The sequence below is a fragment of the Chanodichthys erythropterus genome, chromosome 13 (genome assembly GCF_024489055.1).
Source record: "Chanodichthys erythropterus isolate Z2021 chromosome 13, ASM2448905v1, whole genome shotgun sequence".
Lineage (NCBI taxonomy): Eukaryota > Metazoa > Chordata > Actinopteri > Cypriniformes > Xenocyprididae > Chanodichthys > Chanodichthys erythropterus.
In genome coordinates, this window is record NC_090233.1 from 18,852,690 (window position 1) to 18,875,685 (window position 22,996).

The window sequence follows — 22,996 nt, forward strand, 5'->3', positions numbered from 1 at the left end:
GGGTGATTCATTTCATTCATTTTTGGGTGAACTATTTATAACACAGTTCGTAAATGTGGGAAGAAGAAGGCGGGAACCGGCGAACGTTCAACAAAAGTTTTAATTCCAAAAATAAACAAAGAACAAAACGAAAGTAATGCCGGCAGACCCTCGCGGATGTCTGCCGGCCACACAAACATAATAAAACATAACAAAATAATAAAACATAACGTAAAGTCCAGGCCTGGTCCTCTCTCTCCTATGTATTCGCTCCTCCTTTTATGCTCCCAGAGCTCCTCCGTGAGGGACTCAAGGCTGGTGCGCCTCCCAGGTGAAGCTCATTAACACTCGCGCCACCGGCCTCGCGCCGTTCCCTCACGGCTCTCGCCCGCCCTGGTCGCCACACTATTGCTTTAAGGTGACTAGTTAGATCCCCTAAAATGTAGACTTTCCCTTACAGTGAACATTTGGAAATTTGGGATTCAAAATATGAAGTTTTGGGATTCTGAAAAATGAAAAACAGAGATGCTTTATTATTGCTTCTATTATTCTTTATTTATTATTAATTAAAAATAATAATTATTATACTTATATTCCTCTATTGTAAGCTGATTACAAAAGTGTCTGCTAAATGTAAATGCGCATGTTATACATGAGTTACATGTTAAATATTAAAACATTCATGATAAACATAATATATTCTAACCTGTTGATGTTGAGAAAAGGTCATGCCCCTGTCTACTACCTTTGTTTGTAACCCATCTCTATGCACAAATGCACTACACAACATTTCCTCACGGTGGCGCAGTTTTCTATTGTTGCTTTTGAACTTTGTTCTACATTTTACAGGTCTAGGACGTCTTCCAGCATTGCTATTTCCCAATCACTCTGTGTAAAGGCTGCAGAAGTTCCTCAAACGGACTTTTAAACACCTACAGTTACAGTCGCCATCATGTTAAGGGCCAGAGGAGTATGACAGCAAGGAACATTCTCTTTCTGTCCTGTAGAGTTGCTGCAATTGCATGAAACCAGGTGAGTTTGAGCTTAATTAATTGAGAAAACAAAAGCTAATCTGACTGATTTGTTAGGGTTATATTGCTTTATGGCTTAAACTCCATGTTGTCTCGACTGATAGAAGCTTAAAAGTGAAATACAGATTTTTAAGACTTTCAGGGCTGTATCATAACATCAAAAGTCTGTTCCAATCAAGTTCTGTTATTATCATAAATGTCTATGCTTCAACAGTGCTTCTAAATGCGTTTAATTTCATTTTCCCCCAGTGTTGTAGCTTAGTGAAAGTGGTCTAGTACGTGTGGTTATGGAGGGGTTTTGGGCTGTGGTGTTCCCTGTGCTGAGGATCTGGTTCACCAGCGTGGTGGTCCTGATCATGCTGCCTGCCATGTTTGGCATCTCTCTCGGCATCACAGAGACCTACATGAAGCTCCTTATCAAATCCTTAGAGGTGTGTATTCTGTGTAAGACCTGTGTTGCTATTGTTAACTATTAAAATCACTTTTGTTAATTGTAATTAAAGCTGAAATAAAATATACTGTAAATATTACATGAAAACTTAAAAGAGATGTTGACTTGGAAAATAACTGAATTAAGTTTAAGTTAAAGTACTAAAATTACTAAAAGTAAAACTAAATAAAACTAAAACTGAAAAAAATGACTAAATATTAAACTAAAAATAAAAAAATAAAATGAAAACTAAAAATATAAATATAAAAGTTACTTCAAAATATTAATAAAAGCTATAATAGTATATAAACAATAGTAAAATAACACTGTAAGACCTACATATTTATATATTAGGGCTATATTATATCCATGACCTTAAGATTTATATATATATATCATATAACCATCCTTATTTTTTTTCTTAAAACATGGAACGTCTTAATGTGAACTATTGATTGTGCACAACTGCTCATAATTCCAAAAAAAAAAAAAATTCATGTAATCCTTAATCAAAATGTTGTAACTTCCTCCACCACTGAGACATCTTTCCTTTTTCTCACTGATGCAAGTTAATCTGTACTGATAGTCAAATTGCTATTTCACATTCTTTCTGGCTCCGTTCTAGAATGTAACACCCAATTTCCCCCTATCAGCTCCCAAAAGATAAAATCAAGTCATGCCCTACATTTTTTTGTACAGTAAAAGGGTTACGAAGCCATTCAATTCACGCTGACTCTGTGTTTGTCACCATTTTTTAACACTCTTTAGATTTTCAAATGGTAGTAATTGGTATAATCCTGTAATAGTCCTGCATTAAAAACAAAGTTCTGCAGTGACAAATTATTTTTTAAAAGCACTACATCTCTCTGTTGGTATGAGCTTATAAAAACTGCATATATGTTAATTATACACAACTTAGACAAATGTTTGGATAAACTTTAAGATGTACAGCATGACAAAATCTAGGATAGTCCTACCAGGACACTAGGCTATTGCACATACTCACCAAGGGGAAATTAAACGGTTTTGTTGACCAATGAACACTGTGGCATAATCAGATGGTATTATATTTCTTAAACTGAAATGTGCTGTATCATCACAATGATAAGTGCCCTTTGGTCTTAATTGTGATTCATTATGCAAGTTTAAAGCCTATGTCAGTAGCAAATGGAATCACACAAAATGTATTAAGCTTTACTCTGTGTTTTTACAGTGGGCAACACACCGAATACAAAGAGCGAGTAGAGCAGAGGAAATACTGAAACATTCTGCATCAAATGGTGAGTTTACACACATAAGGGCTTAAAGGATTAGTTCACTTTAAAATGAAAATTACCCCAAGATTTACTCACACTCAAGCCATCCTAGGTGTATATGACTTTCTTCTTTCTGCTGAACACAATCTAAGTTATATTAATAAATATCCTGACGTGTCCTAAAATATCTAGCTTTCGCCAGACCGCCTTCCATATTCAAATTACGAAAAACTGGCGTCACGTCAGTTACGTTTTTTCATAAGTTGAATACGGAAGGTGTAGGTTGAATACAGGTGTGTCCAAACTCAGTCCTGGAGGGCACTGTCCTGAAGAGTTTAGCTCTAACTTGCCTCAACACGCCTGCCTGGAAGTGCATAGTGAGACCTTGATTAGCTGTTTCAGGTGTGTTTAATTGGGGTTGGAGCTAAACTTTGCAGGACAGTGGCCTTCCAGGAACAGGACTGGGTACCCCTGGTGTAGGACGTAGTGTAAGCATTTTGAACTGTGAGAGGCGTTACACTTTCTTCTTAAAGACATATATAACTTGTTAAATATCAATATTTTTCTTACACAAATGCATCGATTCGCTTTAGAAGGCCTTTATTAACCCCCTGGAGCCGTGTGGAGTATGTTTATGATGGATGGATGCGCTTTCTTGAGCTTTAAACTCAGGATATTTATTAATATAACTCTAATTGTGTTCAGCAGAAAGAAGAAAGTCATATACACCTAGGATGGCTTGAGGGTGAGTAAATCTTGGGGTAATTTTCATTTGAAAGTGAACTAATCCTTTAACCCCGGGTTATCGTCTTTCTAAACCCCAGGTGGGTTTCCTCCAGGTGTGCCAGTTTCTCCCACGCAGTCCAAAGACATACAGTTTAGGTGAATTGGATATGCCAATTGGTCATAGGAGTGTGTGCAGTGTGTCTCAGTACTCTCAGTGCTGGGTTGCAACAGGAAGGGCATCCGGCGTAAAACCTGTGTTTCTGAAAGAAGTCTCTTAATATTGTGAAATATTATTACAATTCAAAATAACTGTTTTCTATTTTAGTATATTTTATTTAAAATTTAATTATTCTTGTGATCAAAGCTGAATTTTCAGCATCATTACTCCAGTCTTCAGTGTCACATGATTTTTCAGAAATCATTCTAATATGCTGATTTGCTGCTCAAAAAAATATTTCTTATTAATATCAATGTTGTGCTGTGTAATAATTTTGTGGAAACTGTGATACATTTCTTTTCAGGATTCTTTGATGAATAGAAGGTTCAAAAGAACAGTATTTATTTGAAATAGAAATCTTTTGTCACATTATAAATGGCTTTATTGTCACCTTTTACCCATTTTTTTATTATTAACTTTTTTTTTTTTAATTACTGACCCCAAACTTTTGAACAGTAGTGTATATTACACAATGGAACATAATGACAGTCACTGTCAAGCTTCAAAAAGGACAAAACAAAACACAATACTGTAAAAGCACAATAAAAGTGGTCCATATGACTATATTCCAACTCAAAGAAGTATTCGACAACAACTTTGTATGAGAAACAAGCTGAAATGTAAATTCAACGATAGGGCTGCAACGATTAATCGCGATTAATCGTTTGCAAAATAAAAGTCTTTGTTTACGTAATATATATGTGTGTGTTCTGTGTATAATAATTATGTATATATAAATACACACACATACAGGTATAGAGTTTAGAAATATATGCATGTATTATAAATATATATATTTATATACATTTTATATTACATATAAACAAATATTTTATAAATATAAATATAAAATTTTTCTTAAATATATACATGAATGTGTGTGTATTTATATATACATAATTATTATACACAGAACACACACATATATATTACGTAAACACAGACTTTTATTTTGCAAACGATTAATCGCGATTAATCGTTGCAGCCCTATTCAACGATGTCAAAGTTGTTGACAGGACATCACTGAAACACAATGCAAATGAATAATGTCTTAAATATTAGTCTGTTTGTCATTGTATAAGGATTGAGTATTTCTGCCTTTCTTTCAATGAATCATTCCTCAGGTTCTTGTAAATGTGGATATCCTTTTTGCCTTTTAGATTAGCTGCATGATGATGATTTCTCAAGACACAAGCAGAGCTCTAAGATCTCTTGGGCTCTTAGCTTATCTGTCTACTCAAGCAATCACGTGTTACAGTTGCTCTTGCCGTCACACATTCATGGTGGACTTTAGTCTGCCTTTATCAGTTCCACCTTCCATTAGATTTATAAATGCTCTTTATCAATACCTCACTGATCTTCACTGATTAATCTACATCTTATCTGATGATAGTCTTACTGATTATACCTGGTTATAAAGTGTCTTACTGTGTCTTTGTTTGAATGTGTTTTGGCACCGAACTGTGTTCGCTTTTTTTACATCAAAGGAAAAAGTCAAATGTCATCATTAACTCTCATTCTGATACAAACATGTGACTTTGTTTCTTCCCTTGAATATAAAAAAGAGATGTTCTTATTGTTCTTTTCCACATAAGGAAAGTGAATGGACACAAACAGTAAAGCCATTTATAATGTTACAAAAGATTTCTATTTCAAATAAATGCTGTTCTTTTGACCTTTCTATGCATCTAAATAAAACACAAAAGTATTTAGCAGCATTTAGCAGCATTTTGACATTGATACTAATAATAATAATAATAAATGTTTTTTGAGCAGCAAATCAGCATATTAGAATGATTACTGAAGGATCATGTGACAGTGAAGACTGGAGTAATGATGCTGAAAATTCAGCTTTGATCACAGCAATAATTGAAACCAGTTATTTTAAATAGTTCACAATAATACTGTTATTTTAACCAAATAAATACAGTCTTGCTGTGCATGTCATTATAATGTTAACCAAGACGTTTGTCTGTGTGACCTAGGTTTAATTCAGCGGGATAATTCCTCTTTGGAGCAGGAGATTGAGGAGTTGCGTCGGAACAGGCCAAAGTCGGCCGAGCGTGGAGACTTCACTCTGAGCGACGTCCTGTACTTCACCAGGAAAGGCATTGAGAGCATAGTGGAAGACGATGTCACGCAGAGATTCACCTCAGAGGAGCTGGTGTCCTGGAACCTCCTCACCCGAACCAACTACAACTTCCAGTATATCTCTCTCAGGCTCACTGTACTGTGGGTGGTTGGCGTGGTTGTGAGATACAGCATATTGCTTCCTCTACGGTAGTGTACCAGTTCAGTAATACTTTATACCTAGTACATTAAAGTCCCCATGAAATCAAAATGTAAATTTTTTTAGCTTTTAGTATGAATACGTTAGCCTTAAGGTTATGAATAAGCTGGTGTGCTCCAAAACAATGACAAAATTTGCATTTAGGAGATATATGCATTCAAAACCTACAGTCTCTCACTTCCGCTAAAATGGATGGATCATGTATTTTCATGACATCACAGTGGACTTCTCAACAGATCTTCTGTCCAATCAAAAGCTCTTTAGAATCTAAAGTGTCCCGCTGCAGCCCCCTACATTATAAATAGACGCTGAAGCTGCGGCTGAAATTGCTCACTTGTTCACACATAGTGCACTATATAGGGGATAGGGAACGATTCAGACAGTGTAAATATGCTTTCCATTGACGCGAATGAAGTCTGGTCTCATGTCAGTGTCATGCGAACCGCAGCGCACACAGTCTGCTCCAGTCCAGAGACACGAGAGCACAGAGCGGATCATATCCGCGAGTCTATGCAGACCACAACACGTATCTGACCCTTTTAAATTCGGCGCAAAATGCTATATTTTGAAGCGAAATGGAGGAGATTAGGAGGAAACTGAGGTTTTACCAACCTCAACGGCTCTGGCCGAGCTTTGATATAAGCGATTAAGGCTATTTTAAAAAAGGGGAGGAGCTGTTTGATATGTCCTGCCTTGTCTTCCTGTTTCAGTTGAAATTACTTCAACACATTGAATTATGCTGCATGTTCCAAGACACTTCAGCGGTCCTTTAACATTCAAAAGTTTGGGGTCAGTAAGATTTTTCAAAGAAATTAATACTTTTATTCAGCAAGGAAAATTATTTTCAAATGCTGTTCTTTTGAACTTCCTATTCATCAAAGAATCCTGAAAAAAAAAAAAAAAAAAAATTAAGCAGCACAGCAGTTTTCAACATTGATAATATTAAGAAAAGTTTCTTGAGCAGTGAATCAGCATATTAGAATGATTTCTGAAGGATCTTGTGACACTGAAGACTGGAGTAATGATGCTGAAATAATCACAGAAATAAATTACATTTTAAAATGTACTAAAATAGAAAGCAGTTATTTTAAACTGTAATAATATTTCACAATATTTCTTTACAATATTTCTGTTTTTACTGTATTTTTGATTAAAGAAATACAGCCTTGATGAGCAGAATATACTTTAAAAAAACTTAAATTGTAGTGTATGTTAGTTAGATTCAGTGTTTTGCTCTTTTGTTGGCAGTATATTTGTTCAAAAAGGTAATTTTTTTATTTAATTTCAATTCAATTTGAATCAATTATAGGTCCAAGAACAGTATATATAAATAGTATAGTAGCATTTTTTTCATGCATCTGTCCTCCTGTTATTGTCTCAGGATTACGCTGGCAGCTATAGGGCTGAGCTGGTTGGTAATTGGCACAACAATGGTGGGTTTCCTCCCTAATTTCAGGTAATGCTTTGGTTATGTAATCAGCTTTACAAATGTGTTAATTATTCATGATTGCGCTTAATCAAGTTGATCACACTTAATGGTGAAGAGACCAGCATTATATTATGACCGCCAGCCTATATTATGTTTTGTATACCGGTGTATCCAACATGAGATAATGGTGTGCTGGTCTCCACTAGGCTTCTTAACCACACAACTTATGATCAAATGTCTAAAACTACTTAGCCAAAAACCAGTTTAAAAGATTATTTCTCAATTATTCAACTCAAATCATAAGCTATAATTGAGGATGCAATTAAATCCATCATAACACATGGGATCATTTTAAAGACGTTTTCAAAGTCAAGCACATTTCTTTAATGCAGTATAGTCTCAGTGGGCTTGATGAACAGATCAAATCAACTTCTCTCACAAAACAATTGATGAGTGGGTAATGATTATGGGTAAACAGTTGCGACATCCAATGCATTGATATCAATGATTTACACACACACACACACACACACACACACACACACACACACACACACACACACACACACACACACACACACACACAAAAAACAAATTTTGAAATGTATTAAATAAATTTAGATATATAAACATGACAGTTATCGCTAATCACATTACCACAGTTTTATTCCAAGTAATACTATTAAAAATGATTAATAAAACAATTTACATCAAAACAAATGTGTTTATTTCCATGTAAATGACAAATGTCTATGCAGAATGATAAAAAAAATGCACTTTAACCATTTTAACAATGATGTCTTTTTCTGTGTGTGTCCATTAAAGTGTGATTTAATCCTAATTATATTCTTCACAATCTATTGTTTCAGAGTGAAGGGTTGGTTGAGTGAACTAGTCCACGTCATGTGCTACAGGATCTGTGCAAGAGGTCTTTCAGCTACAATTCACTACCACAACAAGTGAGTTCAAGGCTTCGTTTAATGACAACCAGTCTTATCAAGTAACAATAATATGGTTTAGACTTGTACAGAGGCACCGTGGCTCTCTTCTAAAACCTTTCTACATAGGCAGCTGCCTTCTAAAGGGGCGGTCACACTACACTTTTCATTCCATTGACTTCTATTCATACGGATACGAATGCTGGAGACAGGAAACACAAGCTCATGCAAAGAAGTTTCTCATTTTGCTGCATTTCAAAGTTGAACTCCGACCTGTGAATTTGTATCACTTGAAGAGGTCTGACCAATAGAAGATTGAAACGCAACAGCATGACCCCAATTCAGAAACCCTTGTTATTAGTGACACCGGTGGCCGTTAAGTGAACTGCAGCCAGCACTTGCACTGTGATTCAATGCCTCGATGTACAAAGTTCTTTTTCGTTCTTTGCTTAGAAGTAAAAAAAGAAGTAAAAAAATACCTTTGCAGCGATATATGGTTAACGAACATCCAGATGCCGTCCATGCATGGTTGTTGTTCAGACAGCACATGTACACAGAGAAATTTTTTAGCCAGTCATCTGAGCTGTAAATGTCATGTGGCTGATCACTCTATTTGAACTCCTTGTAGATGTCATTACATCTAGAAACCTATAATATTATGTAGTAGTTTTTATGTTACTTACCTTTTTATATTTTGTAAAAGTACAATGACTACTTTGTAATGGCTGTCAGTGGAGAAAACTGCTTTTTTGCCCATAATGGTGAAGTTGCAGCATCTTCCACCAGGACCTAGACGAACACCTGTATCAAATGTGTAAATTGTGTAAATGTAATGAATCTGTGTAATGCTAATTCTTTTTTTCCAGACAGAACAGACCTAAGAGAGGAGGCATTTGTGTTGCTAATCACACTTCCCCAATTGATGTTGTTATTCTGGCTAATGACGGCTGTTATGCCATGGTGAGTGAGACAGAATTAAAGGATTAGTTCACTTCAGAATGAAATTTTTCTGATAATTTACTCACTCCCATGTCATCCAAGATGTTCATGTCTTTCTTTTTTCAGTCGAAAAGAAATTTTTTAGGAAAACATTACAGGATTTTTCTCCAAATAGTGGAATTCACTGGGGTTCAATGGGTTGAAGGTCCAAATGTCAGTTTCAGTGCAGCTTCAAAGAGTTTTACATGATCCCAGGCGAGGAATAAGGGTCTTATCTAGTGAAACAAATGTTCATTTTCTAAAAAAAAAATGTTTAATTAAATTAAACGCCACGCATTATGTAATCACATTGGAAAGGTCACGCATGACGTAGGTGAAAGAACCGACCCAGTGTTTCCAAAGCGAACGTGCAAAGACTAATGTCACACATGACCTTTCCAACGTGATTACATAATGTGCATCACAGAGCAGTGCAAGATGAGCATTTGTGGTTAAAAAATATATATATTTTTAGAAAATGACCAATAGTTGTTCAATAGATAAGACTCTTATTCCTCGTCTGGGATCATGTAGAGCTCTTTGAAGCTGCATTGAAACTGACATTTGGACCTTCAACCCGTTGAACCCCACTGAAGTCCACTATATGGAGAAAAATCCTGGAATGTTTTCCTCAAAATCCTTAATTTATTTTCGACTGAAGAAAGACATAAACATCTTGAATGACATGGCTGTGAGTAAATTATTAGGAAATTTTAATTCTGAAGTGAATTAATCCTTTAAAACTTTAGTCCAGTGGTTCTTAAATCTTGTTTCACTTTTTATGTTCACGTTGAAATGCACTGTCATCTTTTAATTGTATATAGAGCTCAGTATGGGGAATTCGAATGGGGTAGAAAACAATTTTGAGTGAATATGATTTATGAATTTGACTTTATTTATATGAATTTGACTTTGATTTTCACATTAAGCAGACTGTGCTTTTTGGAGCTTGACATTTTGAGTCACCAACCTCTCATTCTTGTGTACAACAAATAAAAAAGTCATAGAAGTTTTGAGAGACACGAAAACTTTTGGGCGTTTCATTTTGCTTCTGCAAAGCAGCCAATATAACTTATTTATTTTTGAGGAATTGTAAAAGCCATTTTAGAATACTTAAATCATTTTTGTTGAAAACAAAATACAGAACAAAACATTTTATCCAGTATTTTTCATAATTCATCATATGAATATTTGATCAGTATTTTCCTGTTTATCACTGTGAAGCTGCTTTGAACCAATCTATATTGAATAAAGCACTATATAAATAAAGTTGCCTTGACTTGATTAAAAATATATAAAGAAAATACAGAAAATGAATGCTTTTCGATAATAACATAACTGTTATTATGAACATGTTATTAACTGTTTTTGTTTCATTTGTAAGTATTTGCTTTTTTGGTGTCACCCAAATAATTTTAGCACCTCTCCTTTAGTCAAAGAGGAATTAATTCTCTGCATGATTAGTTCTTTGTTCCAAAAGTAAAATGTTGTGAACAAACAACATTTTTTTTCTAAACAGGTTGGACAGGTTCATGGTGGTTTAATGGGAGTTGTCCAGCGCGCCATGGAGCGATCTTGCCCTCATATCTGGTTTGAGAGAGCAGAGATGAGAGACCGCCACCTAGTGACACAAAGGTAAAACAACAAAAATGGTGTTCTATTATTGTTAATAAAGTACAAATCTCTACAAAAAATATATTTTCATGATTTTCGAACATTCTATGTCTATTTCACTTCATCTTTCGTCTTCATAAAGCTGCAAATATGCATAAACAAATGTTTATTATTTCTCTACATACTCTTAGACAAAATACCTCCCTGTTTCATGCTGGGTCATGTCTCTGAGTCAGCTGCTATGTGCCTCACAGCACTACAGAAACACGTTTATTTAAAAACAACACAAAATGTTCTGACATGCATTGAGGACTCAAGCAGTATTGGAAATTACAGGCACACACAAATATATTTTCATACATAGTGATGGTGTCAATGTAGGTCACAATTTAATATTATTTCATGCACAAATGACCTCCTCAGTGATCTCATTGGGGTATTTTGTCAGTCTGTTTGCTTTTTTAAAGCAAGTAAGTTCAGTCCATGGCCATTTCAGTGTCGCCCCAGGCAGCTATTTTACAGTCGTGTCAGTACAGCTCCTGTTTCTTGAATGAGAATTTCCAAAACTTTTGGACTGACTATATAACAAATTATATAGTCAGTCCAAATAACAAAATATAACAGATTTTAAATGGTCAATCAAATCTGACAGCAATGGAATGGAATAGATAGATGGTATTGTCTCTGTTAACATCATAATCTGCTCATCTTTCTTGTTTTCTCATCCTTCACAGGTTAAAAGATCACATAAATGACAAAACAAAGCTGCCAATACTCATCTTCCCTGAGGGTAAGTGCATAATAATAGTGAGAAACGCAATTTCAGAGACACAATTTCAGTCGTATTTCAGGTCCTGCTATGCAACATTGTTTCTAAAGCTCAATGGTTGAAGTCTAATGCTTGCACCTGGTTGCCCCTGCAGGAACTTGCATCAATAATACATCAGTAATGATGTTTAAAAAGGGAAGTTTTGAAATTGGAGGAACTATTTACCCCGTGGCTATAAAGGTAATATATCAGTACTTGTCTTTTATGCGCATTACCCATTATTAAGTGAATTATAATTTCATGGGGTTATACTGTATAATCCCAGCAAACATTGGTCCGATGGCAACGTTGTGTCCCTGGCCAAAAATAGTTGTGGTAAAAATATGTAAAACAGAACATTTCCTAAAAATACACTCAGATACGTTTGTACATGTCTACAATTCTCTGAGGTTGCATGCATAATTGTTACTTTGACTTTTAGCTAAGTGCAGTTCAGTATATAATTAAGATAACGTCAGACGTCCATTCAAATTTAATTTTGGAACCATTTTTCAACCATGACGGAACTTGTCGGAGGGACGTCTTTGCACCGGTCATTAAACCTCCAAATGTTTGCTGGGATGTTATTGTTATTTCGTATTATTAAGATATTATTATAGTTTTTATTAATATTTTGAATTTGTTTTTATTTTTATATTTTCCGGTACTGTTGTGTGTGTGTTTTTGTTTTTATATATATATATATATATATGTATATGTGTGTGTGTGTGTGTGTGTGTGTGTGTGTGTATATATATATATATATATATATATATATATATATATATATATATATATATATATATATATATATATATATATATATATATATATAATTTCATTTATTTTGTATATACAATATTTCCTGTAGCATAATTAATTAATAAAAATAATTACATTTAATAAAAAAATGTTTTATCATTAAATTAACACCTACAGTTTCACATACAATTTCAAATAAATTGGTAGTATAAAGCTTTAATTCTGTGTTGCAGTAATCTTCATACTGTGTGTGTTTGTACATTGGCCTACTGTGACCCTCATTCAATGTCTGTGTGTGTTATATATAGTACGACCCTCAGTTTGGAGATGCATTTTGGAACAGTAGCAAATATAGCATGGTGAGCTATTTGCTGCGGATGATGACGAGCTGGGCGATCGTGTGCAACGTCTGGTATCTGCCTCCAATGACACAGAAGGTGAGAGATCAAGTAGAAAATTAAGTAAAATTGCTGTCATCAGCTCCAAAACTTAGTGATCTGCAGCATTTTTGTGCCAAGATGTTGATGTAATTGATTACACCCTCACTGACTCATTTCCTGTGTGCACAGGAAGGAGAGGATGCTGTGCAGTTTGCCAACAGGGTGAAATCAACCATTGCACAACAAGGAGGTTTAGTGGACTTGGCCTGGTGTGTAAATGAGTTTTTCTTCAGCTGCCTTCCTAAATTGATTGAATTTAAGTTAAGGAGGCTATATTATGTCTTAATTAATTATTGATTTTGTGGTCTACTAGAATAGGTTTTCATGCTTTAATTATTATTGTTTTTTTGTTTTTTGTTTTTTTTACATATTGTACATTTTAACAGCACCTCTCTTTCCAGTCTGTCAGTAACACTCTGTTTATTTAGTCCCTGTCTCTATGAAGCCCTTCCTTCCTAAAAGCACAGTGTGCTCTGATTGGTGGCTGGATCAGTGTGTTGCCAGCGGTTAACTGCGAGCTTCAACACACTACTAACGCAACTTATCCAGACCTTGACCCTTATTTTGTTTATGCCTAAGGCGGGATAATTATTTAAATGAGGAATATTATGACGTGTTTGTTTCTGGAAGTAAACTCAAGACTACAGTTCAGAGAGTTCAGAAACAGTGCTTTGAAACTTTGCAGACCTTTTTCATGCTCAGACAGCAACATTACACACTAAAGAATGCTGAAAATGTAAAAAAGCATAATTTAAAGGTTCATGACTTTGTGTGTTTTTGTGTGTGTGTGTTTCACAGGGATGGAGGTCTGAAGAGGGCAAAGGTGAAGGATTCGCTCAAGGAACAACAGCAGAAGAAGTACAGTCACATGGTGGTGGGCGATGACAGCAGTGATTGAACACTAATGACTGAAGAGCTTGATATTCACCAATCACTGGAAATATGTCAACTTGTTGACAAACGTACAGGAGGGATTATTTATACTACTGCTGCTATAATACAGTTTAAAGATGTTTATAAATGGGATTAAAAATAAATAGAAATGAAACAATAATTGTATTGCAAATGCTATAGATACCAGTGTCATATGGGCTGCACTGCTTTTCTGTGAAGAGTTTTATTTGAGTGAAAAAGCTTTTCTGTTTTATTGATACCACTTTGTGAGAGTTCATTTTTGAAATTCAGAATATGTAAAACGGACAAAATTGTAAATGCATGATTAGGGTTAATATTCAGTGCAGTGTATGCTAATTTATTTCTCAAATAAACTTTTGTGCTTTTTTAAGTTTTGTTCTTGTCAGATATGTCTACTATCATGATTATTACTTGCTAAAAAAAAATGCTTCTTGTTTAAAACTCAGGGTCCCCACACAGTCATGCTGGAAATATCAGTGATGAAGGTAAAATTGTAAAATATATTTTTATTATATAATAAAAAATTCTAGTTATGCTGCTCAAAAGTTAAAAAAACAATAACAACTAAATAACAAATTCCTGGAAAATTAGGAAAATTCCTTTCTTAAAAGGTGTGGGCACTTGTGATTTTTTTCACATGTCTGTCACATCTATGTATACTTGAGCATACAGTAAATAAGTGTTTCATCTAAAGTTTAATTCACAGTAAATACCTTTCATAAAGCTCTTACTATTAAACTTTTTATTTGCATTTCTTTTCATTCAGTTTAATATATGTGTATTATTTATATATAATAATAATTTATATTATATAAAAGCTTTTTTTCAGTACAAAAAATGTAAAATTTTGACAAAAAGGAACTTATTGTTACAATTGTGATTTCATAATATTTAGATATGAATCCAACTGAAAAAAACTTGTGAAAAGATTTCATTCAGTCTGTCAAATAGCAAATAGTGGAGCTCTGCAGCCATCTACTGGTAAAAGTGATAGTTTTTTACTTTTAAAACTACATTTTCCAAAAGATGGGCAAAAGTCTTACACTAAACCATGTAAAATTATCCAGGTTATCCCCATGAATCAAAGTTTATAAATGAATTTTACATAAAAAGCTTTTTGTATAAAAACCTATTTAGAAAATATTTTTTAATTTATATGAATTTAAAGATTATTATAAATTCTCCAAAAACTGCACAAATGTGGAAAAAAACATTAATAAACAGAGTAAAATTACATTTGTTTAAAAAGTATATATATTTTGTTACAAAATTACATACTGAGTGTGACTTTTTTTTTAAACTAAAACATAAAAACAAGATATCACTCCATTTTGTTTTTCATTTGTAGATCTAGAAAGTGTTAACGACTGTACAAAGTTTTATGTCATTTGGACAAAGAGAATTTTTTATTTTAGCAAATGTCATTTGGGGTCAAAAAGACCCCGAAGACCCTATAAAGGTTAATCCAACTGAACTTCATGGTTAATCAATGAATCATTTAGTACACCTATAGAATTCTACATTGATACTAGACAGTTTCGATAGAACATGTTTGCAATTTCCGATATGGATAACCAAATGTAATTAATTCTTTTTACATAAGTGATTTATCTTAGATGATAACCATTATGTTCAAAGTGTGTGCACATTTTAAAGTGCGTTCCTCTTTAAAAGAAGTCAGCTGTACCCACATAACTCACATTTGGTTTTTGACCTCTGAAAATGTATACAATTGACCAATTTACTCATGGAGCCACATTAGCATGTCAGTATCTCTGGGACTGAACGACCAAGGGCCTTTAAAGGGAAAGGAAAGTTTGTTAAGAACCAGAATCTAAAAGGATATTAGGATATCTTACAGGCATGCAAACTAGAGGCTGAACTGTCACTGAAACAAATATTGGTAAAGTCAACAGATTTTACTAATAGACCCACCAATATCTGTGTAAAAATTAAATAATGATGCTGCCATCTTTCTAAAGTTCTTTTACACCCCTCTAGTTTGGCTCCAAATCTCAGGTGAAAATTGTCATTTTGACAATTTTTTTTTTTTTTTGTAATCTGCAGCAAAGATAATATAATATAAAGTATAGTATTATAAATGTACGTATTTTTTAATGGAAATATAAAAGTTAAGAAAAACTGCAGGATTTACGATACTGATAACCGTTAAAACGCGTCACAGTTTGTCAAAAGGGTCCATGTCAAAATATTTGGGATGACCAATCAAATCAAAGTAACGTTATGCGGGCTTTACGTTCACAGGAGCCCGGTTGCACGCTTCAACGGTCATAAAGTGCGAGATATATGTAAGTACAGCTAAATTAAACATTTCATATTTGATAGGACATAACGTAAATGTTAAACAACCGACAAAAATAATCTAGCAAACTAAACTCTTTGTCCAATTTCGCCATTTTGAATTGAAATTTACGTGATTTCGGCCTGCCCTAAAACGTTTATAGTTTTTGTCTGTTTATTTAAAAACACCCAATTATGCAGAATATAAGGTGGTAAATATTTAATTGATGAGTTGTCAATACAATATATAACAATACGGCCAAAATCCAACATTTTGACACAAAATGCTAACTGCAAATCCACGTTTCTCTGCCTGTAGCTTTCGGCAATCTGTAAAAATATACTTCAGATTTCATATTAAAACTATTTTGTACAGTCAATCGAAAAACTCTTTCCCGTTTTGGATGTGTTTTGTGTGTTTTTCGCTGCACTCAGTGGCCATAACCGCAGCAGTCACAACGGTTGACTGTGACGTCATGTACATACTATAGCGTGTACGCTGAAATCCCGCCCACAGCGCAGAATGGACCAATCACGTCTCTGCGGCTTTGGAACGCAATTAGACCGTGACGTCACAGCAGCCAGGTATAAATTTGCTTGCTTTGCTCAGTTTGCTTATTGCTGTCAGTTGTTCATTCGCGTGTTTCTTGTGTTTCTCACTTGATTCCTGCTTGAGTCTACAACTTGCTTGCACTCTATTTACATCATTTATTGCGCAATATATTTGCCAATATTACACAGTTTTTTATCTGTACACGATTTATATCTGCACAGATAAATAACAAACCGTTGACCTGATTTTACATCTTGCAGTCTACGGTTACCTAGTAAAGCCAGCAAAATGCTATTCACTTTACTAGGTTTAGCTGCCTTATTCCTGCGAGACAGGAATAACGACAACAATGACCACCCTGGTCAAGATGACATCGTGGACCGGGGTGATGATCTTCCACCTCTGGAGAATAATGATGGTAAATAAGATTTTCATGTTATGAGAATATGTACAGTCAAACCAAAAATTATTCGGACACTAGATATAATTTTTTTATATTTTTTACTACACTATAGTTCATTTATGTAAGTGAGGATAGCAGAATAAAGTTAACTGTGACATATTATTCCCAAAAATTCTTCATACAGTGGACTACCAGTAAAATTGATAAAATTATTCAGACACTTTGACCTGAAAATGTTATCTGACATAATTATTAAGATTGTTTTTTTCTCACACTGAGATCTTGACATATTTTATTACCATTTTTTAAACTATAGTGAATAAACTGTAATAATGAATGAAATGTTCAAGGTGTCTGAATAAATTTTGGTTTGACTGTAACTCTTTTTGTTTATTGGAGTCTGCACTGGCTTTACACTTATTTTTTATGTTTAAAAGTCAAAAATTTAGAGGCTCAGCTCAAGTAATACGAGTATTTTATTAATATGGTAATATTGATGTAATTACCTTCTTTAGGTCAGACTTCTCAGGAGATCCCCAGTGACCCTGTAGTTCTTCCTACTGCGGAAGAACCTATCACTGGTGGTGACCCTTATGTTGAAGAGGACCATTTATTAGAGGAACCAATGATTGGTGAACCTCAATTTGATGAGGACTGTAGTGAGTACCAGTCATTGGAGGAACCAACTGTTGGTGACCATCAAGTTGATGAGGACTGTAGTGAGCACCCGTCATTGGTGGAACCAACTGTTAGCGACCCTCAAGTCAATGAACGGAGTCAAGAACAGTCCATAGAGGAACCAATCATTGGTGAACCTGAAGGCGATGATGACTACCAGTCATTGGATGTACTTGTCATTCATGACCCTCAAGATGATGATGACTGGAGTGACTACCAATCATCGGATGATCCTGTCTCTGAGGCCTCTCAGGTCGATGATGACTGGAGTGACCACCAGTCATCGGATGATCCTGTCTCTGAGGCCTCTCAGGTCGATGATGACTGGAGTGACCACCAATCATCGGATGATCCTGTCTCTGAGGCCTCTCAGGTCGATGATGACTGGAGTGACCACCAATCATCGGATGATCCTGTCTCTGAGGCCTCTCAGGTCGATGATGACTGGAGTGACCACCAGTCATTGGATGAATTTGTCTCTGGTGACTCTCAAGTTGATGATGACCTGAGTGAAGACATCTACTACAGTCTACCAGAGTACAGTTTGTCATCTCAGTTGAACCCGCTGCAGGATAAGGAAGAAATTATCGGTCAGTTTGTTAAAAAAAAACCTAACATAACCCAACACACACACTCTCTTTAATCAGCTTTTCAATAGGTTATAATTTAAATGGACTCTATAACATACTTTGTTTAAGGGTAGTTGACAAATAACACAGAAATAAACATTTTTTTAACATTCAACAAGATTTAAATGTGTGTATATGGATGGGAGGAGTTGTATATTTTGACTATTACAGTTCACTTAAATAGTATTCAATTTAGTAACTCAATTTATATATGAGTCAGACAAATCTAATATTTTTAGATAAAGTAGATGCTGTCACTGCTTGACATTTCATGTCAACACCTCTTTCTTTTCTTTTAACAGAAATCAATTCCTACAACTATAAAATTGGCGATCAACTGGGTGAAGGAGGCTTTGGAGCCGTGTTTGAAGCGACCCGTTTGGAAGATGACGTTCAGGTATCAATTTTCATTACTTACAGTGTCTATCTAGATAATTATTCTTGTATTATTCTTGTCCGACTCTCTTATCCAGGCAATCTTAGTGTGTCTTATATACACTATTTATTGCACTTGACCTGTCAAACCTGTTTAAATAGTGAGACAAGCTCTACGTTTTTAAAATTTAATTAATGTTCGTTCCGGTTTAATGATTGAAATATGTGAACAAATGAATTGTAAATAATTCTAACACATTTTCTGTTTTGTTTTTTGTTTTTTTTCATCAGGTGGCGGTCAAATTTACCTCCAAAGCGTGCGCAGAATATGTCAGAGTTGTAAGTAGTCTGTGCTCTCTCTGTTTTTCCTGTTTCTGTTATCAATTTCATACATCTCATATTAACAAATAATTACAGACTATAAATTGTTTTTCAATAGACAAATTACAACTGTCAACTGTTTGGTCTAAATCCTATATCCATCTACTCCTCATAACACCTGTTTGTTTTCTAGGATGATTTCAATCCCACTCCACTGGAGGTTGCGCTGCAAATCGTAGCAAATCAGGAGCCCAGGTGTCCGCAGATCGTCCAGCTTCTGGACTGGAAGGACGAGGCTGACTGTTACATCATGGTGTTAGAACGGCCCATGCCCTCTCAGTCCTTGGATGATTTTTTGCGGAACTACACAGGCGTCATAGATGAGGATTTGGCTAGGGTTATAATGCGACAGGCAGTTTTCGCGGCTCAAACATGCTGCCAGCGTGGAGTGTTTCATCGTGATATAAAGCCCGAAAACCTGCTAATAAACCTGGACACCCTCCAAGTCAAATTAATTGACTTTGGTTGTGGTGCATTCCTCAACAGCGAGGGATACACATACTTTTCTGGTATATATGATGTCTCTAAGTCAAAAATTGGATCCACTGCTGTGAATCAATTAGCATCAAGTTATTTCTTGCATAGTAATGAATATTCTAGTCAAAATGCTGTATTAATGGAAACTTACGAATCGGATGTCTTTTTCCTCCAGGTACACGAAATTACTGCCCCCCAGAGTACAAGACAGATCGCAGGTATCACGGGGAGCCAGCAACCGTATGGTCCCTCGGGGTACTGTTATTTGAAATGCTCTGCTGCGGTTTTCCTAAGTGTGCAGACCTGGACCTCATCAAAGATAAATTATGGAGCAAAGATGAATTGTCGCCAGGTGAGATCTTCATTTCAGCAAAGGACAATTTTAATTCTGAATCTTACTAGATAGAACAAAGCAACAAAGCAACAATGCAGGAAGTGGAATATCTGAGCCTAGTGGCTTAATAAATAATGGTCTTGTTGATATTTGTGAAGTTTATGGTAATAATCAGACATCTCACCCATCTTTCTCCACAGAATGCTGCGATTTTATTTGCAGTTGTCTGCAGCTCAACCCAGAGAAGCGGATTGAACTCAACGATGTCCTTCTCCACGACTGGTTTAAGGTATGAATTTTGAAGTCTTTTTGATTTGGTTTAATTATCAGACTGTAAATATTAGCTTTCTTATGCTACCTTTCAATGTGTGCTGCAACTGTCATGGTCAATCCTCATAATTATGATAAGTATGTGTAGACCTTCTGAATTATTTTTAATTGCATTCTTAAATTTCCATTTTTTTAAAGAATGTTGCCTCTCTTAGTTGCACATTTGTTTTCTGTGCAGTTTGTGTAATGTTTTTAGACAGTAAACCTAATTTCTGTTTGTATTTCAGACTGACGACGTGGAGAATGACAACGAATCAGTTATGGGTAAGTCTGGTACCATCAGCTCAACACACACACACACACAAACTTTTGAAACAATGTCTGTTCTTATTCAGGCATGAAGCAGTCTTTAATCAGTAGTTTAGTGTTGTTTTGCTTTACAATGACTTTAATATGCACTTTAAGTATAATTCATTTTCAACATTCAACAAGATTTCATTTACAGTACTTTTGTATATGTTTGTAAGGTGAAGGTGTGTAAAAAATGTATGACCACTAGTCTTGTAGTGCGACTTGAATTTTTAAAAGCAACTATATTCAGTTAATATGAATCACAAATCTGGTTGAAATAGTTTAAGATAAATTAGATGCTGTCACTGCTTGACATTTCATGCCAACATCTCTTTTTTTCTTTTAACAGAAATCAATTCCTACAACTATAAAATGGGCGATCAACTGGGTGAAGGAGGCTTTGGAGCCGTCTTTGAAGCGACCCGTTTGGAAGATGACATTCAGGTATCAATTTTCATTACTTACAATATCTATCTAGATAATTATTCTTGTATTATACTCGTCTGACTATCTCTTATTCAAGCACTCTTAGTGTGTCTTATATTCACTATTTAGTGCACTTGACCTGTCAGGCCTGTTTAATTAGTCAGACATGTTCTACATGTTTAAAATTTAATTCATGAAACTGTACATGTCTGTTCAGGTTTAATGATTGAAATTTGTGAACTTTGAACAAATTAATTGTAAATCATTCTAATGCACATCCATTTTCTGTTTTTTTTTTTCATCAGGTGGCGATAAAATTTGTCCCCAGAGAAAATGCAGAATATGTCAGAGTTGTAAGTAGTCTGTGCTCTCTCTGTTTTTCCCTCTCAGTCTCTGTTTTCAATTTCATACATCTCATATTAACATTAATCACAGACTATAAATTGTTTTTCAATAGACAAATTACCACTGTCAACAGTTTGGTCTAAATCCTATATCCATCTACTCCTCATAACACCTGTTTGTATTCTAGGATGGTTATTCCAGACCAATTCCACTGGAGGTCGTGCTGCATATTCATGCAGCTGAGTCCAGGGTTCCGGAAATCGTCCAGCTTCTGGACTGGAAGGAAGAGGCTGACTGTTACATCATGGTGTTAGAGCGGCCCATGCCCTGTCAGTCCGTGGATGATTTTTTACAGAGCTACAGGGGTCCTATGGGTGAGGAGGACATGGCACGGGTTATAATGAGGCAGGCAGTACTTGCAGCCCAAGCATGCTGCCAGCATGGAGTTTTTCATCGGGATATTAAAATGGAAAACCTCCTAATTAACCCCAACACCCTCCAAGTCAAATTAATTGACTTTGGATGTGGCACATTCCTCAACAGCGAGGGATACAAGTACTTTGATGGTATATATGATTTCTCAAAGTCAAAAATGGGATCCACTGTAGCATCAAATAATTTTTTGCTTAGTAATGAATAGTCTAGTCAAAATGCTGTGTTAACAGAAACTAATGAATCAGATATCTTTTTCTTCCAGGCACAGAAGGGTACTGCCCCCTGGAGTACAAAATAGATGGCATTTATCATGGGGAGCCAGCAACCGTATGGTCCCTTGGGGTGCTGTTGTTCGTAATGTTGTGTTGGGACTTTCCGCAGAGCTCTGACCTGGACAAAATCTTTAAGGACAATATTGTTAACAAAAATGACTTGTCACAAGGTGAGATCTTCATTTCAGCCAAGGATCATTTTAATTCTGAATATTAGTAGATAGAACAAAGCAACAATGCAGGAAAAGGAACATCTGAGCCTAGTGGCTTAATAAATAATGATATTTGTGACGTTTAAGGTAGTAATCAGACGTCTCTCCCATCTTTCTCCACAGAATGCTGTGATTTTATTGGCTGTTGCCTGCGTCTGGACCCAAAAAAGCGGATAAAACTGGACGATGTCCTTCTCCACGATTGGTTTAAGGTATTAATTACATTTTGAAGTCTTTTTGATTTGGTTTAATTATCAGACTGTAGATATTAGCTTTCTTATGCTAACTTTCAATGTGTGCTGCAACTGTCATGGTCAATCCTCATAATTATGACAAGTATGTGTAGATCTTCTGAAATATTTTTGCCTGCGATCTTAAATTTCCATTTTTTTTAAAGAATGTTGCCTCTCTTTGTTGTGCATTTGTTTTCTGTGCAGTTTGTGTAATGTTTTTAGACAATAAACCTGATTTCTGTTTGTATTTCAGATGGATGATGTGGCATGAATGACAACTAAACAATGGGGTCAGTCTGATACCATCAGCAGATTAACCATGACAGGAACTTGACGCAGCAGCTCTAAGCCGGCACCCCATGCTGAACCGGCAAACCAGCACCCCATGCTGAACCGGCAAACCAGCACCCCATGCTGGACCGGCAAACCAGCACCCCATGCTGAACTGGCAAACCAGCACCCCATGCTGGACCGGCAAACCAGCACCCCATGCTGAACCGGCAAACCA

The 22,996-nt window shown here is 35.4% G+C and overlaps 2 protein-coding genes across 3 annotated transcripts; both read left to right on the plus strand.

Moving 5' to 3' along the window:
- The first annotated feature begins 876 nt into the window (after positions 1–876).
- Positions 877–14,162, plus strand: agpat9l (1-acylglycerol-3-phosphate O-acyltransferase 9, like). Of its 2 annotated transcripts, XM_067407686.1 has the most exons (13): positions 877–1,011; positions 1,260–1,441; positions 2,654–2,720; positions 5,625–5,919; positions 7,311–7,385; positions 8,228–8,317; positions 9,163–9,256; positions 10,794–10,909; positions 11,623–11,678; positions 11,812–11,897; positions 12,767–12,895; positions 13,028–13,107; positions 13,697–14,160. In XM_067407686.1, the coding sequence occupies exons 2-13, from the start codon at positions 1,298–1,300 to the stop codon at positions 13,794–13,796; spliced, it is 1,332 nt and encodes a 443-aa protein (XP_067263787.1). In that variant the 5' UTR covers positions 877–1,011; positions 1,260–1,297; the 3' UTR covers positions 13,797–14,160. The 2 variants fall into 2 exon arrangements, with proteins under 2 accessions (XP_067263787.1, XP_067263788.1); XM_067407687.1 differs by lacking the exon at positions 7,311–7,385 and having other exon boundaries at positions 13,697–14,162.
- A 2,793-nt stretch (positions 14,163–16,955) lies between these two features.
- Positions 16,956–22,759, plus strand: pimr123 (Pim proto-oncogene, serine/threonine kinase, related 123). The gene is made up of 13 exons (XM_067408190.1): positions 16,956–17,085; positions 17,586–18,338; positions 18,680–18,774; positions 19,044–19,091; positions 19,267–19,642; positions 19,786–19,962; positions 20,145–20,233; positions 20,502–20,538; positions 20,915–21,009; positions 21,524–21,902; positions 22,034–22,213; positions 22,379–22,467; positions 22,742–22,759. Exons 1-13 carry the CDS (start codon positions 16,956–16,958, stop codon positions 22,757–22,759), a joined length of 2,466 nt encoding a protein of 821 aa, XP_067264291.1.
- The last annotated feature ends 237 nt before the right edge of the window (positions 22,760–22,996 follow it).

Coding starts and splice junctions, on each gene's coding strand:
- agpat9l (XM_067407686.1), top strand. CDS start 1,298: ATGGAGGGGTTTTGGGCTGTGGTGTTCCCTGTGCTGAGGATCTGGTTC. Junction 11,679..11,811: donor AATACTCATCTTCCCTGAGG/GTAAGTGCATAA, acceptor TTGCCCCTGCAG/GAACTTGCATCAATAATACA. Junction 13,108..13,696: donor GGTTTAGTGGACTTGGCCTG/GTGTGTAAATGA, acceptor TGTGTTTCACAG/GGATGGAGGTCTGAAGAGGG.
- pimr123 (XM_067408190.1), top strand. CDS start 16,956: ATGCTATTCACTTTACTAGGTTTAGCTGCCTTATTCCTGCGAGACAGG. Junction 18,339..18,679: donor GGATAAGGAAGAAATTATCG/GTCAGTTTGTTA, acceptor TTCTTTTAACAG/AAATCAATTCCTACAACTAT. Junction 19,643..19,785: donor GGGATACACATACTTTTCTG/GTATATATGATG, acceptor TTTTTCCTCCAG/GTACACGAAATTACTGCCCC.